Here is a 25688-nt window from a genome sequence, read left to right as displayed (position 1 = left end):
TCACAGAATAGGTGGAAGATTCGGGCATTTTCTTAATCGCAACACTATCATGAGAACCGCGATCATTCATTATCGCAACACTAAACAGAATTAAAGACTGAACTATAAAACTAATTGAAAATGTACAAACTACATACTAAAACAGTAAATAATATTTAACCTTATTCGCGAAACTAATATTAGTAATAATTATAAGTACAGCAAACAATCGCGATCTTATGATTCGCAACGCTAAAAGAGCAACACAATTACCATTTTTACGCAACTCTAATTCAAAGCTCGATATATTAATTAATATGCAACTCTAATAAAAATCACGACCTGGAGTTAATCGCAACTCTAATAACAACCACGATCTGGATTTATTCGTAACTCTGATGAAAATCGCGATCTGGAGTTAAACGCAACTCTAATAAAACCGCGATTTGAATTTATTCGCAACACTAACAGGAACCGTAATTAATTATACGCAACGCTACAATTGAAACCGCAATTTGCCCAGCATTTGAGGAGCCAGCATTCTGCTGGCTAGAATATACTACTACTACTACACAAATATGAGCATAGTGACAAAGTAGTAACAAGGAATGACTTTGCATTCCGAGAATTATTTCCAAATGCATAGTCATTAGTAGTTGCCCTCTTCTCCGGGCCTCTTCGGCATATAGCCTCTTCTTCCTTCGGGCATGAAGCCCAGAATCCTGAAACTTATATCTAAGCTCGAGATTCCCTGAGCGCAAACCAAAAAATAACATATAAAGGTGAAATAAAAATATAAATCGCGAAAGTTCTCTACGCACGTAGACAAGCAACGATTGCAAAGAATCGTTGCTCGTACAAACGTGCCAAACCTCGAGCAGAAAGAAACGTTCGTTTCGTCAAATCGCGACCGCGACCGCGGGTCGATTCGAAGAATCGATCGAGTAAAGCCAATGGCGAACGGCATCCCCCGTTCGCGCCAGCTATACCGTCGATCATTCAAATCTAATTCCCTGAAACAGGTTGAACCACGCGAGAAACGCGCCTGCCCGATCGGAGACTGTGGTCAACCTGCCCGGCCCTACCTACTTATTATTAACAGACAAACATACCAGAAGTAAACTACCTGCCTACCTAGCCCTATATTTGAAATAGCAAAAGATTCACACCAACACATTCGTTCAACCCCCGGAAATTTCTCATTCAAACGCTCGGGCGCAAAAATCCTACACTAGAGAGAACGCCCCGGGACGCCTCCGACACCCGAGCTTGGCATACACCCTCGCACACTCTAATGGTACGTACCACTGCTGTAAACGGCTGACGAAAACTAGTGATCATTGCGTACAACGCCAGTAAAGCGTTTTTATCTACATTTCAATATTTAATGTGAGATTTGAGACATTGAACAAATCTGTATTTCTCATAAAACACAGAACTTCCATTGGCGACAAGGATATTATATTGGAATTGGTACCGCAATCGCGATTAAGTATAAATTTGGTACCATTTGTAAGTAATTATAAATTGTTTCTATGGAAACGACGCAATTCCACGGCCTAATCACACACACACAACGTGGAAAATACGTCGTGCACGATACACTAGCTCGTCAGTCGTGAAAAAAAACACATCATTAGTTATAACAATCGTCGTGCCCATCGCCTTTTCCCCACCCAAGTAGCACCTGGGCACGTGAATGGGGTCCTGGCAATGAACACGGAAGGGGTTAAATCTGAAAATCCTGATCTAAATATACTGATTAGCGCTTTGTGAAAAGTTAATCATTGATAGTTATTACGCTGCACAGAGTTTGAACAATGCCGCTACAGCCACCAGCGTGGTTGACGCATTTTCGCGTCCGCGAAAATAGTTAACGTGACCAAAATGTCATCGAGTAACATTCCAGACACGGCCTCCCTTGAGGCAGGAATTGAGATACGCTCAATTAGCGCGCCGCGAACCCCTAAGCGAGATTCGAAGCTACCAATACCCTTGGTGAGGGTGGCGGGCTCCCCCGTCTGCCCTTCGGAATAGCCGAGGGCCTTACGGACGGGGCAGGGCGCCCGTACTGGGACGCTATAGCGACGACTACCAAAGTAACCGGACATGAAGCAAAAAATGCTCTGCGCAGTGGAGAACTACCAATTATTAAATACTGATCGAGAAATGAGAAAGAAGCTTGACAATTCATTATAATATTACAATGTATAGAATAGAGTTAAAAGCGCGGCATGACGCGAACAAAGTGAAGGATTCTTCACCCTAAAAAATGATCGACATCCTTTGGGATGTAACCCTTCCTTCGAAACGAACCCTCCCCTCATGTGATCTGAAAAAAACGTGCAAAGCAAACCCATAAGAGTTTACTACTACAGCCACCAGTACCAGTTGACGTATTTTCACGTCCGCGAAATGTTTAACGTGACCAGGTGCCTACGGTGACATCCAGGCACGACCTCTCCTTGAGGCAGGGATTGGGATACGCCCAATCAGCCGGCAGTGAACCCAGTGCAGTAATCTGAGTACGCAGTCCACCACTACCGATGCCCTCGGTGGGGGTGACGGACTACCCCGTCTGCCCGTCGGAATAATCCGGGGGCCTTACGCAACGGGATAGAGGCCAATACTGGGACGCTATAGTGGTAACACTTCGCTACTCGTCGATGAACGCAAAGTTCATTTATTGACTGACAAGAATAATTAAATTTAAATTCAAAGTTACATTTCAAATTTAAGTTGAATTTTAAATTCAAAGTAAATTTAAAGTTAAAGTTGAACTTTAAATTACAATGAAATTTAAAAGCAAAGTTAAATTCGAAATTAACATCAAATTTAAAATCAATTATTTTATATTCCGTACATTGTAATGATAGAAGGAATTGGAAAGTGCCTCTCTCATTGTCTCGAACAATATTCAATTTAACTATGGAATGATATCTAATTTTATAAGAAATGTACTAATTTCGAGTGATCTCGTCATCAAAGCAATCATTCTAAAGTATGAATATGATATTCAAGCTCGATGCTTTGATTTCAAGATCTACGCGACACAAAATGTCTTCTTGCACATGTAATATAACATAGTTTCGGTAATCAAACAAATAGACTTTAATTATAATAAAAGCTATACTATACAGTTACAATATATTTCATATATATGATAGTTATCATATATATTTATCATATATTTTATATATTCAATTTACAACAAATAGAAACTCGATAATAATTTCTATCATGTACTATTAACATAAATATTAAGTGGCTAAAGCATTTAATATTTTTAATGAAAAATAGTAAATATTAGTAAACGAAGTCAGAGGGTATCTGACTTCACCACTACGCACTGCTATGACAAAGCAGTTGTAATATATATTATTTATTAATATTTAGAAGAATATTTCACTTTTATATAGATATTCATATATAGTGTACGACTTTTTCTTAACATTACTAAAACCACTTATCTATTACTTAAACTTTAATATTACTAAAAACGCGAAATGCAAGAAGGCCTATCCTGATCTAATAAATAACACAGACAAAATAAACGTTACTACTCATGGGTATAATAATATACCCATGGTCACTATACTCATCAATGGAATACTACGTAATTACAACCAGTCACCCGTGCCGATTCGGACCTTTCGTCCTACAACATGATTGAGTGACGGGAGGAACTTAAAAGCATGCAACTCACAACGAATGTGTTGAGTAGTTCAGGCGAAGTCATCAGAAATGCTGAAGTCTCGAGGAAGTCGTCGGAGATGCTGGAACCACAAGAAAGTAGTGGCGTCCTGAAGTTGTCAGGATGGTAGAAGTAGTAGCTGAAAAACTTTAAAAGAAACAAGATTATTATAATTTATCCTTTCTTATTAAAATTATTGTGAAAAATTAATTATAAGGTAATTTTGTAATTAAAAATGATTAAAGGTTTAATCGATTCGGAACTAGAACTTACCTCTAGGAGAACATCGTGAACGTTGTCGTCAGGGTGAAAGTGGTGATGAATCCATCGTAGAAGTAGCTGAAAATCTTAAACAGAAACCATATTATTATAATTTGACCTTTTAGAGTTCTTGTTATTATATTCAATTATTAATTTACTTCATTGTGATTAATTTTGTGATTGCTTACAATAAATTAACTACAATTATATTAATTTAATAATTAAAAAGATGAAAAGTTTAACAAATTTAGAATTGTAAATAAAGTATGAAAGATACTTACATTTTTGGCTTTTGAAGCACAGCTAGATCCTTTAGGTAGACAGCAATTTGACTGTAATACCGAGGCAGCAGATATTTAATAAAAAAATTAGAAATAAAAAAAGATATAAATAAAAGACTACAATGCTATTGCCATTTACGAAACAAACACTGACTCTACTTTTTCACGTATGAATATTATAAAAAAAAAATTGTAACTGAAATTAGAGCAGCTGTGCTCTAAGAAATACTAAAAGTATTTATCGCAACAAACACTGACTCTACCGACCGCATTGCGCGCGGTCACTAAAATTTTCTGGAAGAAAAACATTGTTAGAGAGGGAACAAGGGGTAAATAAAAACAACACACAATTACTTTCGTATTTATTCTTCATGTTTTCCTGATTGGGCGTTTGTTAAAAAAATATATTACTTTCTATTTAAATTATTGAACTATACAAAAATATCAATATATAAATAAAATAGATTATAAAGTTTGAATATATTGTAAAATGTGTTCAAATATTATAAACTATTTATGAACACATTAAAAATTCATGATTGATCTATAAAAAATCTATTATCATTATTTGGTATCAAAATTTAAAGGATATTCAATATTCATAAATAATTAGCCATATTATATGTTATACATATTTGAAATTGCTTGCGAAAATGATTATTAAACAAATAACTCATCACTTGTTACATACATGATGTATTCATAATCAATCATATATCAAATGTTCCCAAGCGATTAATAAAAAGGTAATATAAATTTATACCATACGTTGAGCGTTCTAATAGTCTTTGCGGCACACCCCTTTCATATTACCATCTCTCCATGAAGGATATCCTTTGCCATTGATCAATTATTAATTATGGTGTTCGTTACTTATTACGTCCATCGCTTGAAAGATAACTGATTAAAAATCTGTAACAGAACGAAACAAAATAATTAGAACAAATATACAAAAGTATAATTAGTTACATTAAGATTTTATAATAAACGAGTCCATAAATCATATTTTCAAAATTCAAACAAAGTCTATGAACAACTACGAACAATGAAACGCATGATAAAGTAAAAAGCAAAACGAAAATTCAAAGATATTTATAATAATAATGTTTAATAATTGGTTCCTAAAATGCATGCAATGATTAAATAAAGTTAGTAATAAAACAAAAATATAATAGAACCGTAATCGAGAATACTACGCAGTTGATAAACAAGCGTGTATGCGTACCTCGAAAGGACGTACTAAGGACAACTACGAACAATGAAACGCGTAGTAAAAGGAAAAGCAAACAGAAAATTCAAAGATATGTTCATATTTGTAATAATAATGTTCAATAAATAGTTAATCAGGATTAAGGAAAGTTAATAACAGAACAAAAGTATAATAGAAGAGTAATTGAGAATACTACAGTCGATAAGTAAGCGTATGAACGTACCTTGGAAGCAGGAACGTGTCTCGAAAAGCTTTATCGGCAGCGGAGTACGACACGTCTTACTACCAGTAGAGGACGACACGAACTGACTGCCGGTGCCACTCTTCGCGTGCCCGTAGACGCCCGAACGAGGTCGAAGGCGTCCGAGCGAGGCCGAAGGCGCTCGAACGTAGTTTTCCAATTACGCTGCTACGTCCAATTTCATAGCCTTGGTATTTCACTATCTGCTTCAATTGTAAACAAATCAGCTAATTGAAAATCTACTACAAAAGACACGTCTAAAAAATACGAGTTCTAGGAAAACTCTCATGCGTATTTTTCTCAGAAGAGAGAGCATATTATTTTGTTATGATGACACTCTCCCAAACATTGTGCACAGAAAAAATTTTACTGCCCCCCTATATATATGTGTGTGCGTGTATACACATATAACATAGATAATATTTTACTATACATATTATTTTATTATCTATGCGATGTTAATTATGAACATTGCAGTACATTATGTACTGAAATACTCAAATTCTTTTCATCGGAACGAAATTATTGCAATAAATCTCTTTCTTCCGAGGTAAAACTCAACTATCGGATGGAAAGAATAATTCAACTTACACACTTCCGTATTTCGTTGCAAATTTACATCACGAACTAGCACAACACGTCCTCTAAGTTATACTTTCGCACTTTTTTAACAATTGAACTGCTCAAACACGTTTTATCTAACTTAAAAATGTTAAAATTGGGGAAGGACGAAAAGAAGAGCCACCGGTACGTTAGCTTGGACTAGTCTACAAAAGCTTTGAAAGCTCGAACGTGATTGGTCGAAAATGTCTGATCAGTTATGGCAACCAAAAGGACTAATGCAAATTAACGAAATAAAACTATTTTAAATATATGAAAATATAATAATATAGCAATATTTCTATAATTTTAGTCATTAAAAATGAAATAATACGTACTATAGAATGTATATGACCAAAAATGTTGGCCTATTTTATCGCATCATGGCGCCTCAAAAAGCTATTATGAATGAATGTATTAAAATTATTTTTTTTTCCCATATAAAATAATTGATTATATGAAAACAGTGTCATATTTCAGCCAAAATGTGATAAGAAAGTAAGATTTTTGTAATTTTTACAATACAATAAAGTCTTTTGGCTGACTAATTGTTTTAATCCTTACTCCATGATTTCGATAAGCTAATTAATATAAGAGAAATTTAGTAAAGTAGAATAAGAATTCATTCGATAATGCAGAGTACATATTACCACAGACGAGGGTACATACAAAGAAACGCAAATACAGACAAGATACATGGTACAGATTAAAATTGTTTTCGTATTTCGATTATTAAATTGAGATGCCTGTACTTAAAATTATAGAAGGTATAAGAAGGCCTGTGGCCTGTATTTTATCACAATCGGTATTTCAGGACACCAAATTGCATAAGATGATTGATCTATTTTACATCTCGTTGGTGGTTTAGGCAAAATAAATTTCACTGTTATCAATCTGAAGTAACACAATCAAAACGAAAATCATACATCTTTCCTTCGAGCTTTTATATAAAAAATCATTTCAATTGTTACGAGCATTAATCATTTATGCCTTGGATGAAGACAAGAACCTGATGTAAATTTAAGTTCGTTTTCAATAAATTGTCGTGAAAAGTAAAAAATCGCTGTCACGATGCCAAAAGTCACGACTTTCGTGTCAAGCGTGGAAATATATCATAAAACCGTTCATAGGACCATAAAAGCGAACCATTGTAATAAGATTGCTTAAAATAAACAAACATACATAAGAAAATTGCCAAGGAGAATGCAAAGGAATGTGGTTCAGGAAAATGAGTATCGTCTGTCGAATAAATTTTCTACGACCACGTTTCAAATCTTATACTTCTCCTTAACGCTACTTTTTATAGATAATGGTGAATATAGATGAAATCGTTCCACACACTGTCCAAGATCTACTGATTCAGGGATATGTTCGTTCCGAAAGTTGCGATAACATTCGCAATAATGTTTCAGGGAGACGTTTCTCGGCTAGATTTTTCGTTCCAGGAAGTTCTGGTTGTATCTGAGTTTTCTCCGCCAAATTTTGATCTCCTGAGAGATTTGAAGATTGATTATTGACCAATTTCGATAAGGGCATGGCCTTTTCGTCCAGATTTTCAGAGCCTGGGAGTGGTAAGATTATCTTTTCCGTGTCCTTTGTAATATTCGTGGAACCGTAAGGGGTTTCAGGCGTTCCAGGAACCGCTAAGGTTCCAACGACTCCAATAAATAGCACAATGATCTGTAACGATTCGAATACATTAATTTCTCATGTCGGTCACATAGTCAAGGAACGCGTAAACACCCATCATTTGATTAAAATGTACAGAGTATAGTAACAAAGTGTTATGTCATGACTTTCACCGTTAAATTCTATGTCATCATTCCCTCGAATTCATGGAAATATGTTGAAAAAAGATTACGCAAAATTGGCCATGACCTGGCAAATCAATAACAATATTTTTTCACTGTATCAAGTACAAAAGTGTTAAAAGAACCATATATCGTAAATAAACAACTGTTCTCTTAAAAAAATAGTACTATAAAAATTTTACGATTATTTTAATTGACTTTATTTGTAGAATCCTTACGTTTCATATATAGCTACAAAGAAAATAGTCATTCTTATCATTGGACCGTTTATCGACGCATGTTATGAGAACAAGCACAATTATTATCTTTGCTCGGTTCTCTAGTTCATAAAATATACTCTAATTCAATAACAAATAATGCAAGACCACGTCTACGTCCGGGAGAGGTTCCAGATCGACACGATTTTCAACGACTAGACCAACAGTTTGGATATCTAAAATTCATATTACATCATCCTACTCAGAAAGATCTAATGAATGATGAGGCCATAAGTGATGGACCAGGTCTACATCCTATCCAATACGTTTCCAAATCTTTCTTTCAAACGTTGGCGAACCGGACTTCACCCATAACACTAACTAGTTGCTTTATATCTGTCTTCGAAATTTACACACACTCTGTAAATATAATCAACTGAAGTATTCATGACGAAACATGTTTACTATTTTGCAAGAGAACGATTATAGATTTCGACGTGCCAATTTCTCTGATTTCTTCATGATTTATGTTAGACTCTCGAAAATTATTCTGTTATGCACATAGGTTCATGTTGTGCGCAGAAACAGCAATAAATTCTATGAATGATATATAATCATATTATTCTCTTTCAATAGCTATAAGAAATATACTTATTAGTGCACTAAATATTGAAGTACGTCAATGTGTTATGCACTAAATTTAAACTGTATGGTAGAAATTGCAATCATCTCTCTTTCAACTCAATTAGCTCTCTTCCATTATACCCTTTTACTTATATACCACATGCAATTATGGTACTTATATACCACATTCAATTATATACCACATACATAATAATAAAATTTATATAGTGACGGACGAGTGCGAGAGTGCGTTAAGTTTTTAACTATACTATCGATTGGAAGGTTCGTAGTAGGTACATATTATACTTCATTTGTTATCGTTTCGATTCTCTTACCTCGATCATGTTCGCTCGAATAGCAGCGCTCAACTGTACCCTGATCCGACTCATCGATGACGTTACTTTTATATACGTAGATACAGGATATACGTGGGGACACTGGTCCCACAACATGAATCGACGTTTTATTTCCATAAGGCTGAACGGACACGAAAGTCGCCTGCGGCAATATCTTTATCGAAATGTTTCCTTTTTTGATTGAGCCTCTAGCGATAAGCATCCTGAGTGTCTGTCTACCTGCTTTTCTTGCATGCTCTAAGATCTACGCGACTGGTTGATTCCGCGATAAATAATGATAATTCGCCTTGAGGAAAACGAGCGGAAAAACGAGGATAAGAAACATAGCAATAACGGCATTAAAGTATCTATAATTCTGAGAATATATCTTTTATACATGCCTTTTAGAAATTAAACTGTCGTACCTACCGCATATCTAGATCGACGATCTACTATAGACGATCGTTTGCAGTTTTCAACGGTTCTTTTAGATAGGGATTAAAGTATATTGTCTCTATCCTGAAATAATAGGTGCGAATGCGTAATGTTTGCGCAGGCTAGTAGTTCCGGTACAAAGTGCGCAAGCACTTTTGAACGTGCGTATAAATATTATTTCATCGAAGTAAAACAAATCATCTGACCTCTCAGGGAGTCCACAGCTACGTCTATTTATCTAGAATCGACGAAACTGAGAAACTAAGATAGCAGAATTCCCTGAAACACGGTATAACAGCTGGAAACGACGATTAAAATAGCGTTTTCTTCGTTTGACACATTTTTTGTTCTCCAGTACCAATAATCAAGTATACTCCAATCATTTGTGCATCTTTCAAGGTGCAACGACATTCACGCAGATACCGTTGAGTATCCGGGGGGATCGTAATCGTGTGCCACAGGCGTAGTACTCGTCGAGAAATTCACGTCATTTGAACCCTCTTCCAAGCGATTACCCGCCACTATAAGCGTCCCTCGACGCCGTAAACTTGCACAACTTACGGGGAACAGTGACGTCAAGTTTATGCGTGTACCTTGACATTTCTCACGTCACACTCAACTTTCTTCTCGGCCGTTGGTCAACGTCGTTCCGACATTTACGTTTGATGTCTATCGAGAAGGAAATTGGAAAATTCAATCGATATTTCTGGGGCTTTCCGAAATCGTTAAAAATAAACGCTTACCCTCCACGTGTTCTCACGCGCGCCTCCGTCTAACGCCTACAACACCCTACCTTCCCTGGCGGAAACAATTACGTCTTTCTGGCGAGTTCCATCGATTAACGTGGCTCCGTTACACCATTGTTTTCTTGGCGAATCCTACTGCATCCTACTGTTCGTTATTACAATGCTCCATTTCTCTGAATATATTTTTGCTGTTCTTTCCTTTTGTACTATTTAATCGTATGAAAAGTCAAGTAATCAATCATAAAATACAAATGTATTTATAGCTAGAGCTCTCGATTTCTGTTCAACTCTTACTTGATAGAAATTAGAAATCACTGTATAAATGAATGCTTTTTTTCAATAATTATATTGCATATGGATAGCAAAGAATAATTCACGTTTTTTGCTATAATGCATAGACTTCAATAAAGAAGTTAAACTTCAACCCCTCCTTAGCGCCTCGTCTGCATCCGCGTATCTCCTCTAATGCCTACATATTGCATTTTTCAACGGACATAGAACTTCAATTCCGCCAAACCCTGTTCGCGATCTAATTCTAGGCGATATTCGAAGAATCGCACGAAAACGAACTGTTTCTCACTCTTTTCTACCCTCTGAAATAATCGCGACCAGGTACCAGGAAAAGCTCCATTCGGTTTTCTCGCGATCGACGACGCTTTCGATATGGATCAAATATCTGAAACAGACTCGCGAGTTCACGTAGCAGAATTTCACACTGAACATCTTGAAGAAATTCAACGGGCGAGTGACGTTCGTCTCGAGGCACACCCCGACAGATAAGCAGAAAATCTGTTATTCGTACTTCCACGAACGGTCTGTTTTATCGTCGACGTTCACAACATAATAAGAGCCGGGTGGAAAAACGGAGAACGTCATCCTCGAGCAGGGCTCGTAAAAGTCGAACGATCGAAAACGAACGAAGGCAAGCCAGCGAGAAAAAAGGAAGGACCGTCTGGAGGCAGACGGTGCTCCGAAAGCGAGGGAACAGAAAAAAGAAACAACGAGGAGGAGTGAATCTGACAGGAAGAAATTGTCCAAGATTTTGAGAAAGCAGGAATGAATCGGTGATAGAGGGGAAATAGGAGGAAAAAAGCGAATATAAGCAAACTTGGGGAGAAAAAGAAGCAAGATAAAAAATGTTCGAATCGAAGCATCGTTCAAGAGGAAAACAACGAAAGTAATAATTGGTTTGATGACAGAAACCAAAAACATGATATCCATAAAAAGCGAAATTAAAAATACAACCAAAAACAATAACGAGATAGTTATGAATATATTGAAGAGTATAAATTTGGAGGACGTAGTTTGGAACAAGCACGACAAAACGAAAGACTGTATTGTTCTCAGTTTCTTACAAATTACAAATGTTATTGCTCATGTCTTCTTGTTACTGGAGATATTCCTTTCAATTTTGTTTTTTTTTTGTGGTATTTTAGTTTGTTTAAAAGTATATATGCACAAAATGTTTTTAGCATCAAATATAACTTAAGACAAATAATTCGAACAATATAAAAATAACTTAAAATGCAACAAACACGATAAAAAAAGTAACGATGACGGATTAGCGGTTTATGATTTCCGTTTATTACGCTATTTCAGTAACCGATTATTTATTCAACGAAGGAAATAAAGTTGGAAAATTCGAGAAACGTCTGTTCGGACGAAATGACCAACAAAAAAGAAATATACGACGAAATAAAAGAAAAGATCGAAAAGTGTAACCAGTTATTTCTTTTAAAAATCTACGAGTTAAATTACCGGTAACAGTGATAATTAACTGAATTATAAAAAGATCCATATTAGAAAACAGCTGTTTATATTAGTGGAACCTAGCAGTATTTAATTTCCATCCAGTTTACCACCAGAACTTAATCAAGTGCTATAGCATACCTCATATTTAGATGTGAACTAATTATAAAAGCGCGGGATGACGTAAATATTTCATTGCAGAGACTACATCTCGATTACTGCAGAAACGCCACGATACGCTTCGCTTAATCCAGGACGTGCGAAATATACACGGACAGATGAAGAGGACCGGACCCTGACTATCAACCTGGAAATCTAGCGTGGGTGGAACATCCATCTCTTCGGTAATACCACCAAAGCGGTAATGGCGAATAATGGCTCAAATGTAAACGCAAAGAACCGTAGATAGTTTTATATAAAATTAGGACTAGAAGCCACAAGATCCGCGCCAGAAACAAACCCTTATATAGATTGGCCTTTATCTTCTGTTAAATAGAGAAGTGACCAACCAACCTGACTACCTGGACCAAAGTAGACCAAAATCTTCACTGATTGATTGAGCCTGTGTACTGATGCAAGTAAGGCAGATTTCCTGGAAAAGCCACCAAAGAGTTAACTCTATACAAGTAAGAGAAGACACGCCTTTATTCTAAAAAAAAGGAAAATGTAATTCAGTGGTGCACCTACCACTATTCCTATCTCTATAAAGAAACTACGGTCTTTACGACACCTCTAAAGACCTGCTGGTATTTTCTTGATATGTACAACCCACACACTTATCGCTCTTCATCTCCTTTTCAAATGCTGAAGCCGTATCCTGGATCGTACCCTTGTGGTCCTATACTTTCTTCGAAACAGTTCTGCTTCAGTAATACTTCACGACTCCAATTACAGCAACTACAATGATGCGGGCAATATTTAGCTTTTATGTATCATAGTCAATTTTAAAACAATATAACTGCGCATAAAGACAGATATTTTTCTCAAAATTTATATCTGACACTAACAACCTTCTTGTTCAGGAATATTTCTTGGAGCAATTGAAGCAATGAGAGCAATATTTATTTTCCTTTTTCACCGACGATTTATCGCAGACACGTGGCACTCTTTGAGCAATTTGATGAATCGGTTCTAAGCGTGCTGCAGTTAACCTGCTTCACAGCAATCGTTACGATCTTGCACGACAATCGTTGAGATCAGAAACGATCAGCGTTTTTCGTCGGTAGCAGCGAAACGGGGCTCATTTTTCGCGATTCTTAAATTAGCCATTGCTCGACGCCGATTCGCATTTCCTACACGCATCCCCCGGACTTGCATCGGCGCGCTCGTTTTCCTTTTGGAACAGAGAAAACCGAAAATACACGGGTATGACGTAGAACGGGAGTTTCAAAGTAAACGAACGGGTAGAATCAATCTTGTATTTGTTTGTTTTCATCTCTACGCTGCGAAGCCGTGCCCCCCTGGTTGACTTAGTTTAAGAACAGCTTCGACTCCGTTAAACACAGCTTGCGGTCTAATTCTACGCGGTACTTCGCGAATCGGACCAAGCGATCCTCCGTCTTTTGCCTTTCACCCTATAAAACGAACCGCGAGCAGATTCTAAGAACAGCCTCTGTTTTTCACCCATCGACAGGATTCTCTGCGTGGACCAGGTACTGAAAACAAATGTAGAATCAGGTCTACGATTTGATGCAGCCGGAGACCCATGCAAAAATATATTGGACGAATTTAATGACTGAGATGTTATACCGTGTTTAAACCGGCTACCAAATAAATGAAGACCAACCGACAAAAACGGAAAGAGAAAAAAACCATTTGCACAGGTGGTGCTCTGAAATCAAAGAAGAAACATAAAAAAGAAATTGCAAGAAAAAAAGAAGAATGCACAGACTGTAAAAAGAGAATAGGAGCGCAAGAGACTAGGACATAGAATGGCAAATGCAACGAAGGGTGCCAAGAACAATTGCAAATATAAGGCATTAGAAAGGGGAGAAGTTAAGAAAATGTAGCAGTTTCAAAATAAAATTGCGGATAAATAAAAAAACAGTGAAAAATGGCAACGATGAATAAGCGAGTTGCGATTTTCGTTTGTTATGCCACTTGAATAATCGATTATTTATTTGAAAGAGAAAAAAAGAGATTTGGGAAATTCGAGAAATGCTTGCTCGTAGAATGGGATAAACAATTGGAGAGAATGATACAACGATGCGAAAGAAAGAGGAACGAGCCATCGAAAAATTCAGTTATCACATAATTTACATTTAAAAGTCAGGAAAATATGTTGTTCGCCAAGTATTTTGTTTCTTTTAGAACTTTATGTAATCCTTATATATTGAGATTTGTGACATAATATATAAAACTTATATTCGTACAAACTACAACGTGTACCAAACTCGGTACGAATCACACCATTTGGAGAAATGATCTAAAGATATCGACGAATACACTAAAAATACACGTTGGGATTTGTCTTGATACACGACCACGTGTCCCGTGCAGCATGCATCAGAGAAATTTTACTTGTTTAAAATAAATGACATCTATGTTACCAAGAAAACATTTTGTTAGATTGAAAAGAGGAAGAGAGAGCATCAAAATTCTTTGAAATGAAGAAACATTTGTTTAAGCAAAGTTGGTTCTCGCGAATCGAATAAATGTTTACTTACAATCAATTCAAGACGATTGAAGCTTAAACTAAGCCAATATTTATTTGAAATTGATTAGGACTTTTGAGAAAATCCAATTACGCAATTCAGAATTAAATGATTTATTACGTTTCAGAAAATCTTTTGCTTGATTTAAGATAATAAAAATCCCACTTTAGTCATGTACGTGAACTAAGAAAATGGATGTCAATTCATTTAAAGAGAAAACATATTTACTTGAATCAAGCAAATTTTTTCTATGCACGATATAAGTAGAACTACAGTTACTCCACTTTGTACGTTTCTTACAGAAAGCAGACTAGATACCAGCACCAATAATTATCCTTCATCTGGTTCTTCCGACGAGCCGTTCTACTATAATTCTTGTTGCTTTAATACTTCATAACCCTGGTGTAGCTGATCTGGCTACTCTTTGGAGCACACGGAACACACTCCAAATCTCTCTATCGAACGAGGATCCTTAGCTTCCGCAGACAAGAGTAGAACAAACGTCACCGCGGTTTAGCTGGTCTGGAGCAAATTTTTATAAACAAGACCGATTCTAATTTTAAACTACGACTAATTGTACGCCACTGTACGCATATACATTTCAGTTTACGCATGAAACATCTATGCACGTATAAGAGAACGAAAGAATACATAAACAAAGTATCAAATGTAAAAAACTTATGATCGTGTAAAAAGTTCTGAACATTTTCACTTTCTACCTAGGAACATAAGGGTAGCATAACTTTCTCGGAACCCCACCATTCCTCGAGTTTAACGAGGTAAGGCACGCGAAAATCCCCGTTCGATAGAGGTGTTACTTAGCTCTAATGAATCGAAACGAAACATACGATACATCGTATTACCTACTTCCATCGTAACAGTTTTCTCTATTTATATCTCCGATATTGCCGTCGTTGCACTGGTATGTACGATCCATCCCTATGGACATCGTATACTTGACATACATTTTAAAAATACTTTCTGGTTTAAATTAAATTCCACCTCAGGATTATACGAGTATTATTTGATCATCGGTAATACGTGTCATTTGGCCAGTAATCTTGTCAGGTTCCCACGGTTATTAAGCTCTGATTCTCGTTTGAATACTGTTACATATAGGATAAATGCACGTAACAGTGCTACTCGTAATGTCTCTTCTGAAGAAAGGATCAACGTTTGTCAATAATGAACTGAACTTGTAGAAAGACATACTGTGTTTTTAGCATCATGTAAATAACTACTTGCGAGCAAGAAAAGTATTAGTAGTGAATTTTCATTGTTCGAAGATTTTTTGAACAATTTCATATCAGATTTAAGGAACGTAGGTGTACAAATTAACTTTATATAAAGGCCTGATCTACTATGGGGAATGTGTAATTAGTATATGTAATTTAATTGATCCTGATATATCTGCCATTTTGCCTTGATCAAAGTGCGCTCGAGATACCGCCTAGGTTTCAATATGATACAGCTACAAATGAGAAGCTATGAAAGTCCTGTTTAACATTTAAATGTAATCATCCTCCACATAATATAAATATTCTATAATTGTATTTCTACTTTTTAACCGATCATACATAAAGCACAAACAATTTCTTTGTAATCTGAGATTAATTAGACGCAAAAATATTATTCTTCAACTGAGAGCGATTTGAATTTCGATAAGTGGCATTAGATAGGCACACTTTACCGCTGCTCTGCGAACTCTAAATCGCTACTTTTGCACGTGCTATCAAGGGGAAGCAGAACCACTTAAAATACGTACCAGAAAAAAATCATTAATTTTCTACCCCCAGCATCGAAATTTGTATTATCCTGCCCTATAGACTGTTGATCTAATGACGCATCGATAATCTTCGGAGATATTTAGGATACTGTGTACTATATACACAGAGAGACCTTCTACAGCTAATCTTATCATTGTTCTAGAACAGTCCAACAAATACAATTATCCTTATTTAACGGTCAATTAAGGGGAGCGATAATTTTTGTTAATCTGAGGAAGCGCTACGTTCAATCGTCGAAAAAAAAAGCCGGGGAATCACGAGGATGTTTGATCCTCGCGTCGATGTTCCGCACCTTTTGCTGATCTACGTCTGCGCGCGTTGGCCGGGTCTATAAAAGCGGCGCAGGGCGTCGCGACGACTCCAGACGCGACATACGCGCATTGCTAAAAATGTGACATCGAGCGACGTAGCGGTTTTCTCGTTACCATCGTTGACAATTTTTTCAATTTCCGTAAAAAATCCAAAACAGAGCGAAATACGCACCAAAAAAGAAAAGAAGAGTCAAAGGCCGTCGTACGGACCCATCGACGAATCGTGACTTTTGGAGTCAATTATTTCGTAGTGCACAATTCCTGTACATCGTATCGCGGCGTTATTGGCGCAGTGAAGATGTAATTCAAGGGCCACGCATCGAGACCAGCGATCGTTCGTGAAAGTTGCAACGTGAACATTTTCTCAGTGAATCGAACCTTGTGCTTTAAACCTGCTTCGGCCTCCAGTGACGCCTTTTTCGTCCTCCAAAGGATTGTTAGCGTCGTGGTAAGCACTTAAAAAATACAAATAAAAAATTATCAAGTGAACACGTTAAACCTATTACGCTAGTGTCTTATCACCTATCATTTAAACGTTAACTCATAACATTCATTGTCGACGTTAACAGATACTGATTGCGGACACTATAAGATTCGGGCACAGAATGCAATTAATGTTAACGAGAAAAACGTGATAAAATAGAAATTGGTATATAACAAAGAAAGAGCAGAGCTTAATCGTGTAAACGCAAAGCTGATTTTCATATTAAAAGCTCGCGTTTCTGACGTTCTTTTGCTCACCCTCTATCTCTCTTTTCAATCCCCTTTATCCCTCTTTATATACGATTTTCCTCTCAAAATATTCGTTACACAGAAAGACATAAACCAAAATATTACTTCACTAATCTCTCGGACGCGTGAAAATAGCCTCGGTAAACAGAAACTTTAAATATAACTACGTTCAAAAAGCTTGTCAGAGAGAACCGGTGAGAACCAGCAGGGGAAAAAAAAAATTAATAAACCGGTGAATGTGACTTCTGCGAGTCGCGCGAAAATCGTGAAACGGTATAAAAATATCGGATGCGGAATAGGGAGTGTGGATGAAAGAAAATCAAAGGTGGAATTATTTCGGGACGAAACGACAGTTATGACTGGCAATAAAATCGAATCGCGTAACCAGAGAGTTCGAAATGCCTATTGTTTTCCCACGAGGCGGATCAACGTCTTTAACAAAAGAAAAATGGCTTCGAATGGGATGGAATGACGTCTACGAGTTAGTCGATAAATGTTTCAAATGGAAAACAATTCCACGAAATCCATTGAAAGTTTAAATCCTAACAGGAATCAAGAAAATATACGAACGAATAACGAGACGTTGTTTGACGCGCGTTGCCGCAGCGAAATCCTTGCTATTGATCTAGCCAGCTCAAAAGGTCCTGGGTTCACCCGGCCAACCTCCGGTCGGTACTCCTCTCGCCTCTCCACCCTGTATTTCGTCCTTTATCTACGCGCCCAAATCAGGACAAATTGATACGTTTCCTCCGAAAGATATTCAATAAGAATCACTGATTGTTCGTGCCGTTCGACAAACAATATCCTCATTTTTTACACATATCATCCACATAACACAAAAAGCACACCTGACAATGTAACGTCAACAATGAAGAGGAAAGCAACTAATTCCACAAAATAAAAAACACAGGAGAGCACGAATCGAGTGGTTTCACGCTGAGATTTAGAAAGATACAAAAGGTGAAGTTATGCACTTTGATTTATAAACGGCCCGTACAATAGTAACCATAGAAATTTTAGTGCTCCAAAACTATCACTGTTTCTGTTCAATAATCATAGTAGCGACAATCAATTATGTTAGTAGACAATAATGACAATATAATGATCATGTTAAAACAATTGAACGTAGTTAGAAAATTTTGAAAAATGATGCAATTTTATTGACCACTAATGCATAATTCGAGGAACTGCCTTATCTGAGTAGCGTTTGAATGGACAAGGACAAGGGCGATACTTGAATCGCAACAAACGCGCAGGGTGCGATGCCCTCTCTGACGAAAACCCATCCGAGTGTTAAACGTGGTTTGCGCTTGATCGGCTACACGAGCCGTACACCATCCACGGTTTACGGTCGTCTGCGCTGATGACGCAAACCCGAGGAAAGACTTTTCATCAAACGTGACGATTTAGACGCAGGGGGGTGGAAAAGAAGCATGACGGAGTTCGATCAATTTTCGTACACACACACACACACACATACACACACGCGTGCGTGATCGTGAGCATTAGAAATCGACCTGAACGTTGGGCAAGGTATCTAATAGTGGCGTCCACGCTTTGATTACAGATGAAACTTCACGAGAAAAAGGAGTCCGGAATACATAGAGTGCAGGAGGTCCCACTGGAGGAGTTGGAGCTTTCGAAGGAGTATGAGGTGGAGAAGACATTAGGCGAGGGTAGTTTCGCCAAAGTTCTGCTGGCGACCCACCGTGCAACGCGTACCAGGGTCGTCCTGAAAGCCGTCCACCAAGAACTGACTACAGAGAAAGACTTTTTCCGCGAGTTTCACTACTCGTACCATTTAAGTCCGCATCCGAATATTTTGTGCTCGTACGCGGTCGCGTTCAAAGCGGACAAATGTTTTGTTTTCGCCCAGGAGTACGCCCCTTACGGGGACCTGGCGGGGAACGTTAGAGCCGGCGGACTAAGCGAGGAGGCCTGCAAGAGGATCGCCAGTCAGCTCTGTTCGGCTCTCGATTTCATTCACTCGAAACAACTAGCGCATCGCGACATCAAACTCGAGAACGTGCTCGTGTTCGCGTTGGACATGTCCAAGATCAAACTGTGCGACTTCGGGTGCACCAGGCGCGAAGGAACATTGGTCAATAAGATTCGTTGTACTTGGCTACCGTTTCAACCGCCGGAGATCTACGAGATCGTGAAGAACGAGAGGTATGCGTGCAAGAGGAGCGCTGATTGCTGGCAATTCGGCATCGTCCTCTTCGTTTGTCTTACGGGCAATCCACCGTGGCAAACAGCTGATCTCATCCAGGATCCTGACTACTCTGCCTTCCAGAGGTGGCTAAAAAGGAGGACCACCAAAGTCCCGCAAACATTCAGACGATTCACGCCCAGGCTATTGCGATACTTCAGGCGGACGTTCGAGCACAAACCTGAAAAGAGGCCACATGTAACTGAGATCAACAAGTACCTAAAAGACTCATGGTGCGTGAACAAGATCAGCCACAGCGCGACCTCGACGTTAGTGGACGCGAGCGAGGGCATCGTTAGGAGAGGCGACAGTTTGCTCTACCTGGATACCGTTCTGGATGATCAACGTAACGTCGACGAAAACAAGAACAAACTGAGAAAGCTCCTGAACAGTTACGGCCTCGAGACTACGATCGATCAGAAGGTTGTCACCAAGAGGATCTGGGAGTGGGTGATGCAGTGCGACTCGAACATGGCTGAACCGGCGTTTATCGGTAGCCTCGGTACAGAAAACATGTGAGAGATGGTAAAGGCTTCCAGCGAACCTTGCCTCGTCAGCGATCGTAAGGAGCGGAGGAATAGTTTCGGCAGCTACGACGCTGCTCGGGACGGGAACGCTCCGTCCTCTCTACAATGTGCCAAAGCAACATTCGAAAGAATGGCGACGAACGCAGAGCGGCTCTCTCACTAACAGGCGCGTCGTCGCATCAGATTTCGGACAATGACCGATACGAATACACGCGAGGAACGTGTAACCATCTCACTATCATCACACTCCGCCCCTATCCTTTCCTGCCTCCTGTTCATCTTCTCTCCCGTCCAACCTAACTACCCACACTCGTCTCATTCTACTTTACCCTTTTACTACTCCCACTGCATCAATCTTCTCTACGAGCGGACCAATTATCGACGAATGTATGCGCGTACACGTACACGCATACATGTAGACACATACACACATAGTCGTGCGCACGTAAAATGTATATAGTATTAATATTTCATATGTATTCACGCACGAGCATCTTTCGTACCTACACTTCTTTTCGCGCGAAATAGCCTCGAGACGAGAGTTGCCTGAAAGACTGCTATGTAACTACGAAATAAACAGCCGCGAGAAAGTACGCGGCGGTCCTCACCTTTTTCCAGTAATGAATACGAATCGAATGTGATAGAAACTCGTTAAGACTGCGGCGAACGCGAGCGTGTAACTGCGGTCGGTGGTTTTCTCGGTGTCGACTATAGAGACAATAATGACTGCGGATTTCCTAGTAATTTATTACGTTATGATTAATTATATCGGTAGTTTTTAACGAACGGTAACCGGTAGGGGTCACTGTACGAGGCCTTGCGTGAAAATCGTCGGAAGATTCGCGTTCCCATCGCGTGGAAAAACCGTGGAAAAAAAAGAAAAGAATGAAAAGTACGCCCGCGCGACGAAACGAACGTTCCAAATGTTCGAGAAACGGAGGCGGACCGATCTTAGGTGAACTCGAACCAGAGTTTGTTAAGCGGTTAATCTAGTGTCGTTTAAGCGATAGAGCGTATGCATATACATAGCGCGCATATATTCTTCTAGCAATTTATCGGTAGAAGGTGCGAATATATATATACAATATATATAGAAACGATCGGTGGTGTACACACACTTTGGTAGAGCTATCTTACCACGAAACAAAAGGCTATACATACGTAACACGGTTCTTCCCCTACGTGGCACGTGAGATTTGTAATTAGCAACCGTATAGAAGTTGTATCGAAGAAGGGAAGAAACGTGCAAAGACTACGCGTTAGGCCTTCGTTAACGCGAAGCAATGTTTTCTATACATATAAACAAATATCGAAATAAACGCATTAAATATAAACGATTGCGATAGAATCTGTAAAAGATAGTATTCTCCTGGAATATTCTTTCTCTCCTCCTGTTCCTACAAGCATTCTCTGGCTAAAAAGGATCTGTTCTCTTCGTAGTGAAGGTAGTTGTAATAGAGGGTGGTTCCGCCTTTCGCGTGAATACCTGGCTACATGTGCGTAACATTTCTCTTTCTAGTTGTTCTTTACTAGCTGCGAATCTGAAACGGAAAAGAGAGCAACTAAGAGTACTATCAAGGAATACTTGACCTTTACCCCTTCCTTTTCCCAAATCCGCAAGCCTCGCGGGTATTGCGAACGTGCCACTTGTCCGATTTGACACACCCTTGACCCACGAGACGCCTATTTTTCTCCCTCGAGTTGTTGAAAGTCGTACAAATCTGCTATACTATATCTAATCGCCTAGCTTAGGAAAGGGAATCGCGGATGTATGTTTCTCGAATCAAATGGAAGGTAAAAATACAACAAAAAGCAGAATAACAAATTTACAAACGGTATATAAACTTGTAAAGAGAAAATATAGAACACAATATTCCCTCGACACTGTTTGGTCCTAACATAAGATCAGGAATCAGAGAAATTCCTAATGATAGAAATTCTTTGGAGTACAACGTAATATATAACTAAATTACTAGCATTTCTACCAAATATATTTCAAACCTGCTTTCCTTATATTAGATCTTAAAATAACTTTATTATTAGAAAAACTTAATTATATTTATTTAATCAAAAAGATATACGCGTAATGCGTACGAATGTCGCTTTGATTCAATTCGGGGTAGAAACCAAAGTAGAATTGGAAAATTTATTACAAGATTCGAGAGAGAAACAGAATTCGCGGAATCGTTGGCAACCGCATTTCGGAAACGATTCGAGCGAAGAGAGCGAGGTAACAATTCGAATAGGGAACAATGCGTTCTCCTAAATATTAATGCGTTCGCACTATTGACGTGGACGTGATACAGAGAAAAACAGATTACAGATTACCAAACGTCAAACTGCGCCAACGTGCATCCGGCTTTTATCGTATCTGGATACAATGTGTATTTCGAGCTTGCGCGCATCTATTTCTACACGACGCGCGGTTATTCTTGATCCTTTGCTTTCACAGACCGTACGCATGTGATTTCTACAACGCGTGAACGTATTTACCTCGTGCTGAAGCATGTGCACAACCACTGGTAGATACAGAAATACGTAATTATCCCATAACGTACCTACTCGAACCTGTGATCGAATATTTCTGTCGTTCATGGTAAAATGTAGTATTAAATGTACACGTGGAATTTTAACACAAGTAATGTTTCGTTCAATGTTTTGTTTCAAAGTAGAGGACACATAAAAAAAACAAGATATCATACAGATAGAAATGAACAGAAACATAATAATATTTCATTTTCAATGTTTCATTTCACCCAACATACATATTTTGTTCACTTCCACGTTCTCATGTATTCTTGGATATTAAAATGAAACATTTCTATTAAAATCCCACGTTTACTCCTTGTTGCGAATATAGTTAAAGTAACGAGTAAAAGAATGAAGCAATAGTGTTCCAAGAGTGACAACAATACTGAGACCGTGAATTTCCAAGTAGTAGAAAGTTGAGGCAACGGACGGCTCGTCGTCGGGAATCTCTCGTCATCGATCCTCCGGTCCAACAGCCCGACGTCTATTTTCATACAGGCTAACCTATTTATATATACGGACAATGTTCCACTTTTATCAGCCGATGAGAGCGGCAAGTAATCACGCGTCACGTCGACTCGGGGCACAACACGTCGACCCGTGTTCGTAGCGGCGTTCCGTGCTATTTCACGTGTTGACCGATGGCACGCACGATACCATCCTATCCTGCAAATGCTTACTTCTGCATACGCCAGTGTTTCTTAGCCTTTTTACACCAGAGACCCGTTCTGGCCACACTATTCGTGCCGTCAATCCTTTTTCAACCGTAACGACTTTCCCACCGCAACGAAAGCCAGTGACCTTTTTTTAATTTTTTATCTTCCTTCATGCTTTATTTCTCGCAGAGTTGTGCTATGCACACCTAGTTAATGGTACAGTCTGTACAAGCAATACAGCGTGATTACGATTTGAGACTTTTAACGGAGATAATTATTGATGACACTGGACCCAACACAGCCACCCCCAACTAGATATATGTTCTCAAGTCCCAAAGTTGCCTTGCACCGCGCTGACACCTTCATGAATCGCCTAGGAAGACGTCACAGACACCAGATTAAGAACCACTGGCATATGCTATTACCTCTCATACCGTTAACATGTGAAGTTTCAAGTTTTACGACCTCTCTTTCGGTTACATTGACGTCAAAGCAGCGCTCTCAAAACGCTCTCGTATTTCGTGTCTCGTTAGGTATGTACCCAGGAGGGATACTTGATAAGTATTCAAGTGAAAAATTGTTCGAGTATCGGAATGGAAAACTGTGGAGAATTACTACTCACCAACATTATGAACTGTTATCAGCTGATGGATTCAACAGACAGTCCAAATTTTCTGAAGACTTTGAAAATGTCTTCCACAATCGGTTGAACTCGTCGACAAATGGCTTCACCAATGTACGTTGATTAGTCACCAGCACGTGATCGAAGTTTCCGAAAAACGCAGTCATCGTCCAATTCGTACTACCGGTAATTACCATGACGTTGTCCACGATCACGAATTTGTGATGCATCAGACCGTTGAGATGTTCTAATTTAATGGCAATACCTGAAATGCACACAGTTTCAACGTTTGAGCAAAACAGTCAGCGAAAATACTATCGATAATGGACGATCAAACGCGAAATGCAGTTCCGAACTATCCTTTTTTTACGCATATACCATTATTATGGAACAAAGCGGTGTCTGAGGCAGCGTGGCTTGCCATATGCCGATCCATTATTACTCGAACAAGTACGCCCCGTTTATGCGCATTTACAATTGCAGTCGCTAGCAGGTGACAAGTTAATATGTACATGCAAACATCCAAACTTTGTTGTGCATGATTTATGTAGCTTTCCAACTTTCTACAATATTATTAGTTAACTGTGAAAGAAAACGTTAGCAAAATATGTGTAAAATACGACCAAAAATCACTCGTTACCTCAGATATCGTACTGAACAATTGTCTTTGACGCAGTCGATATTGCTAATAAAATGTGTCCGGCACAGACTGGAGTCCTCCGTAAAAAACATTACCTCTGAAATCTTTTCTTTCGGTTCATGATCGTTCACATTCGATACTTTACAGGTACTCATAGATACATTCCGATGTTTATAGAATCTTTTATATATATGCCAAATAAGCTCAGAGGATAAAACTATTCCCCCTACTAGGAGAATTTTATTGCTTTTCATTCTTTTCTCTCTAGAAACTTTCAAATGCATTTTCGAATGAGAAAAAAAGTGGCGGGTCGGAGAAGGGAAAACAATGAGAGTCTATTTTTGGTAAATTTCGCAATAAAAGTGCCATTTTGTAATTCTTAAATTAAAATTGACAAGAGAAGAAAAGTTTTTCACTTATTTTTCTTTATTTCTCCTGCTTCTTGGACTCTCTGGTCTTTTTCGAAATTTTAATAAATTCGAACCTTAATGAACGCTTACGATAAAACTAGAGACTGATAGTAATTGTCTAAAGAAGACCTGAAATATTACCTTTTGTAATCTATAACATAGTGAAAGCTAGACTCTAATCGTTTGTCCACTCCAACTTTTCGAAAGCAATAGTACTAAAATTTTGTTCAATTCGAATTACTTACACACGCAGTTTTACTATACTGTAGACGCTTCTACAGGTCACGTGATATTCTACAGCATGTGACAAAATATCTACTAATCAAAAGTTAAAATATTACTCCAATAACTCAATTAAAACATAAGTTAATATTAATGACGCTTCTACCCTGAATTTATAATTATAATTATTAATAAATAATAAATAGATAAATAAAAAAATATA

General features: G+C 38.2%; 3 protein-coding genes across 5 annotated transcripts; 1 reads left to right on the top strand and 2 right to left on the bottom strand.

The window, feature by feature from the left end:
- Nucleotides 1-7528: 7528 nt before the first annotated feature.
- On the bottom strand, nucleotides 7529-9530 carry LOC143426847 (uncharacterized). The gene is made up of 2 exons (XM_076900528.1): nucleotides 9234-9530; nucleotides 7529-7946 (listed from the first exon to the last, which is right to left on the bottom strand). Exons 1-2 carry the CDS (start codon nucleotides 9369-9371, stop codon nucleotides 7626-7628), a joined length of 459 nt encoding a protein of 152 aa, XP_076756643.1. The 5' UTR covers nucleotides 9372-9530; the 3' UTR covers nucleotides 7529-7625.
- Nucleotides 9531-17231: 7701 nt separating this feature from the next.
- On the top strand, nucleotides 17232-21743 carry Meng (serine/threonine-protein kinase meng-po). Its single transcript, XM_076901484.1, has 2 exons — nucleotides 17232-17363; nucleotides 19215-21743. Exon 2 carries the CDS (start codon nucleotides 19215-19217, stop codon nucleotides 20376-20378), a length of 1164 nt encoding a protein of 387 aa, XP_076757599.1. The 5' UTR covers nucleotides 17232-17363; the 3' UTR covers nucleotides 20379-21743.
- On the bottom strand, nucleotides 17291-25104 carry Zuc (Mitochondrial cardiolipin hydrolase zuc). 3 transcript variants are annotated; one of them, XM_076901496.1, is made up of 4 exons: nucleotides 24834-25104; nucleotides 24572-24756; nucleotides 24194-24458; nucleotides 17291-17370 (listed from the first exon to the last, which is right to left on the bottom strand). In XM_076901496.1, the coding sequence occupies exons 1-3, from the start codon at nucleotides 25085-25087 to the stop codon at nucleotides 24199-24201; spliced, it is 699 nt and encodes a 232-aa protein (XP_076757611.1). In that variant the 5' UTR covers nucleotides 25088-25104; the 3' UTR covers nucleotides 17291-17370; nucleotides 24194-24198. The 3 variants fall into 3 exon arrangements, with proteins under 3 accessions (XP_076757611.1, XP_076757610.1, XP_076757609.1); XM_076901495.1 differs by lacking the exon at nucleotides 17291-17370 and adding an exon at nucleotides 19938-20040; XM_076901494.1 differs by lacking the exon at nucleotides 17291-17370 and adding an exon at nucleotides 21768-21927.
- Nucleotides 25105-25688: the final 584 nt, after the last annotated feature.

This window comes from Xylocopa sonorina, chromosome 9 (assembly GCF_050948175.1).
Source record: "Xylocopa sonorina isolate GNS202 chromosome 9, iyXylSono1_principal, whole genome shotgun sequence".
Lineage (NCBI taxonomy): Eukaryota > Metazoa > Arthropoda > Insecta > Hymenoptera > Apidae > Xylocopa > Xylocopa sonorina.
Note: the sequence above shows the minus strand (reverse complement) of the source record. Positions and strands in the feature narration are given on the sequence as shown.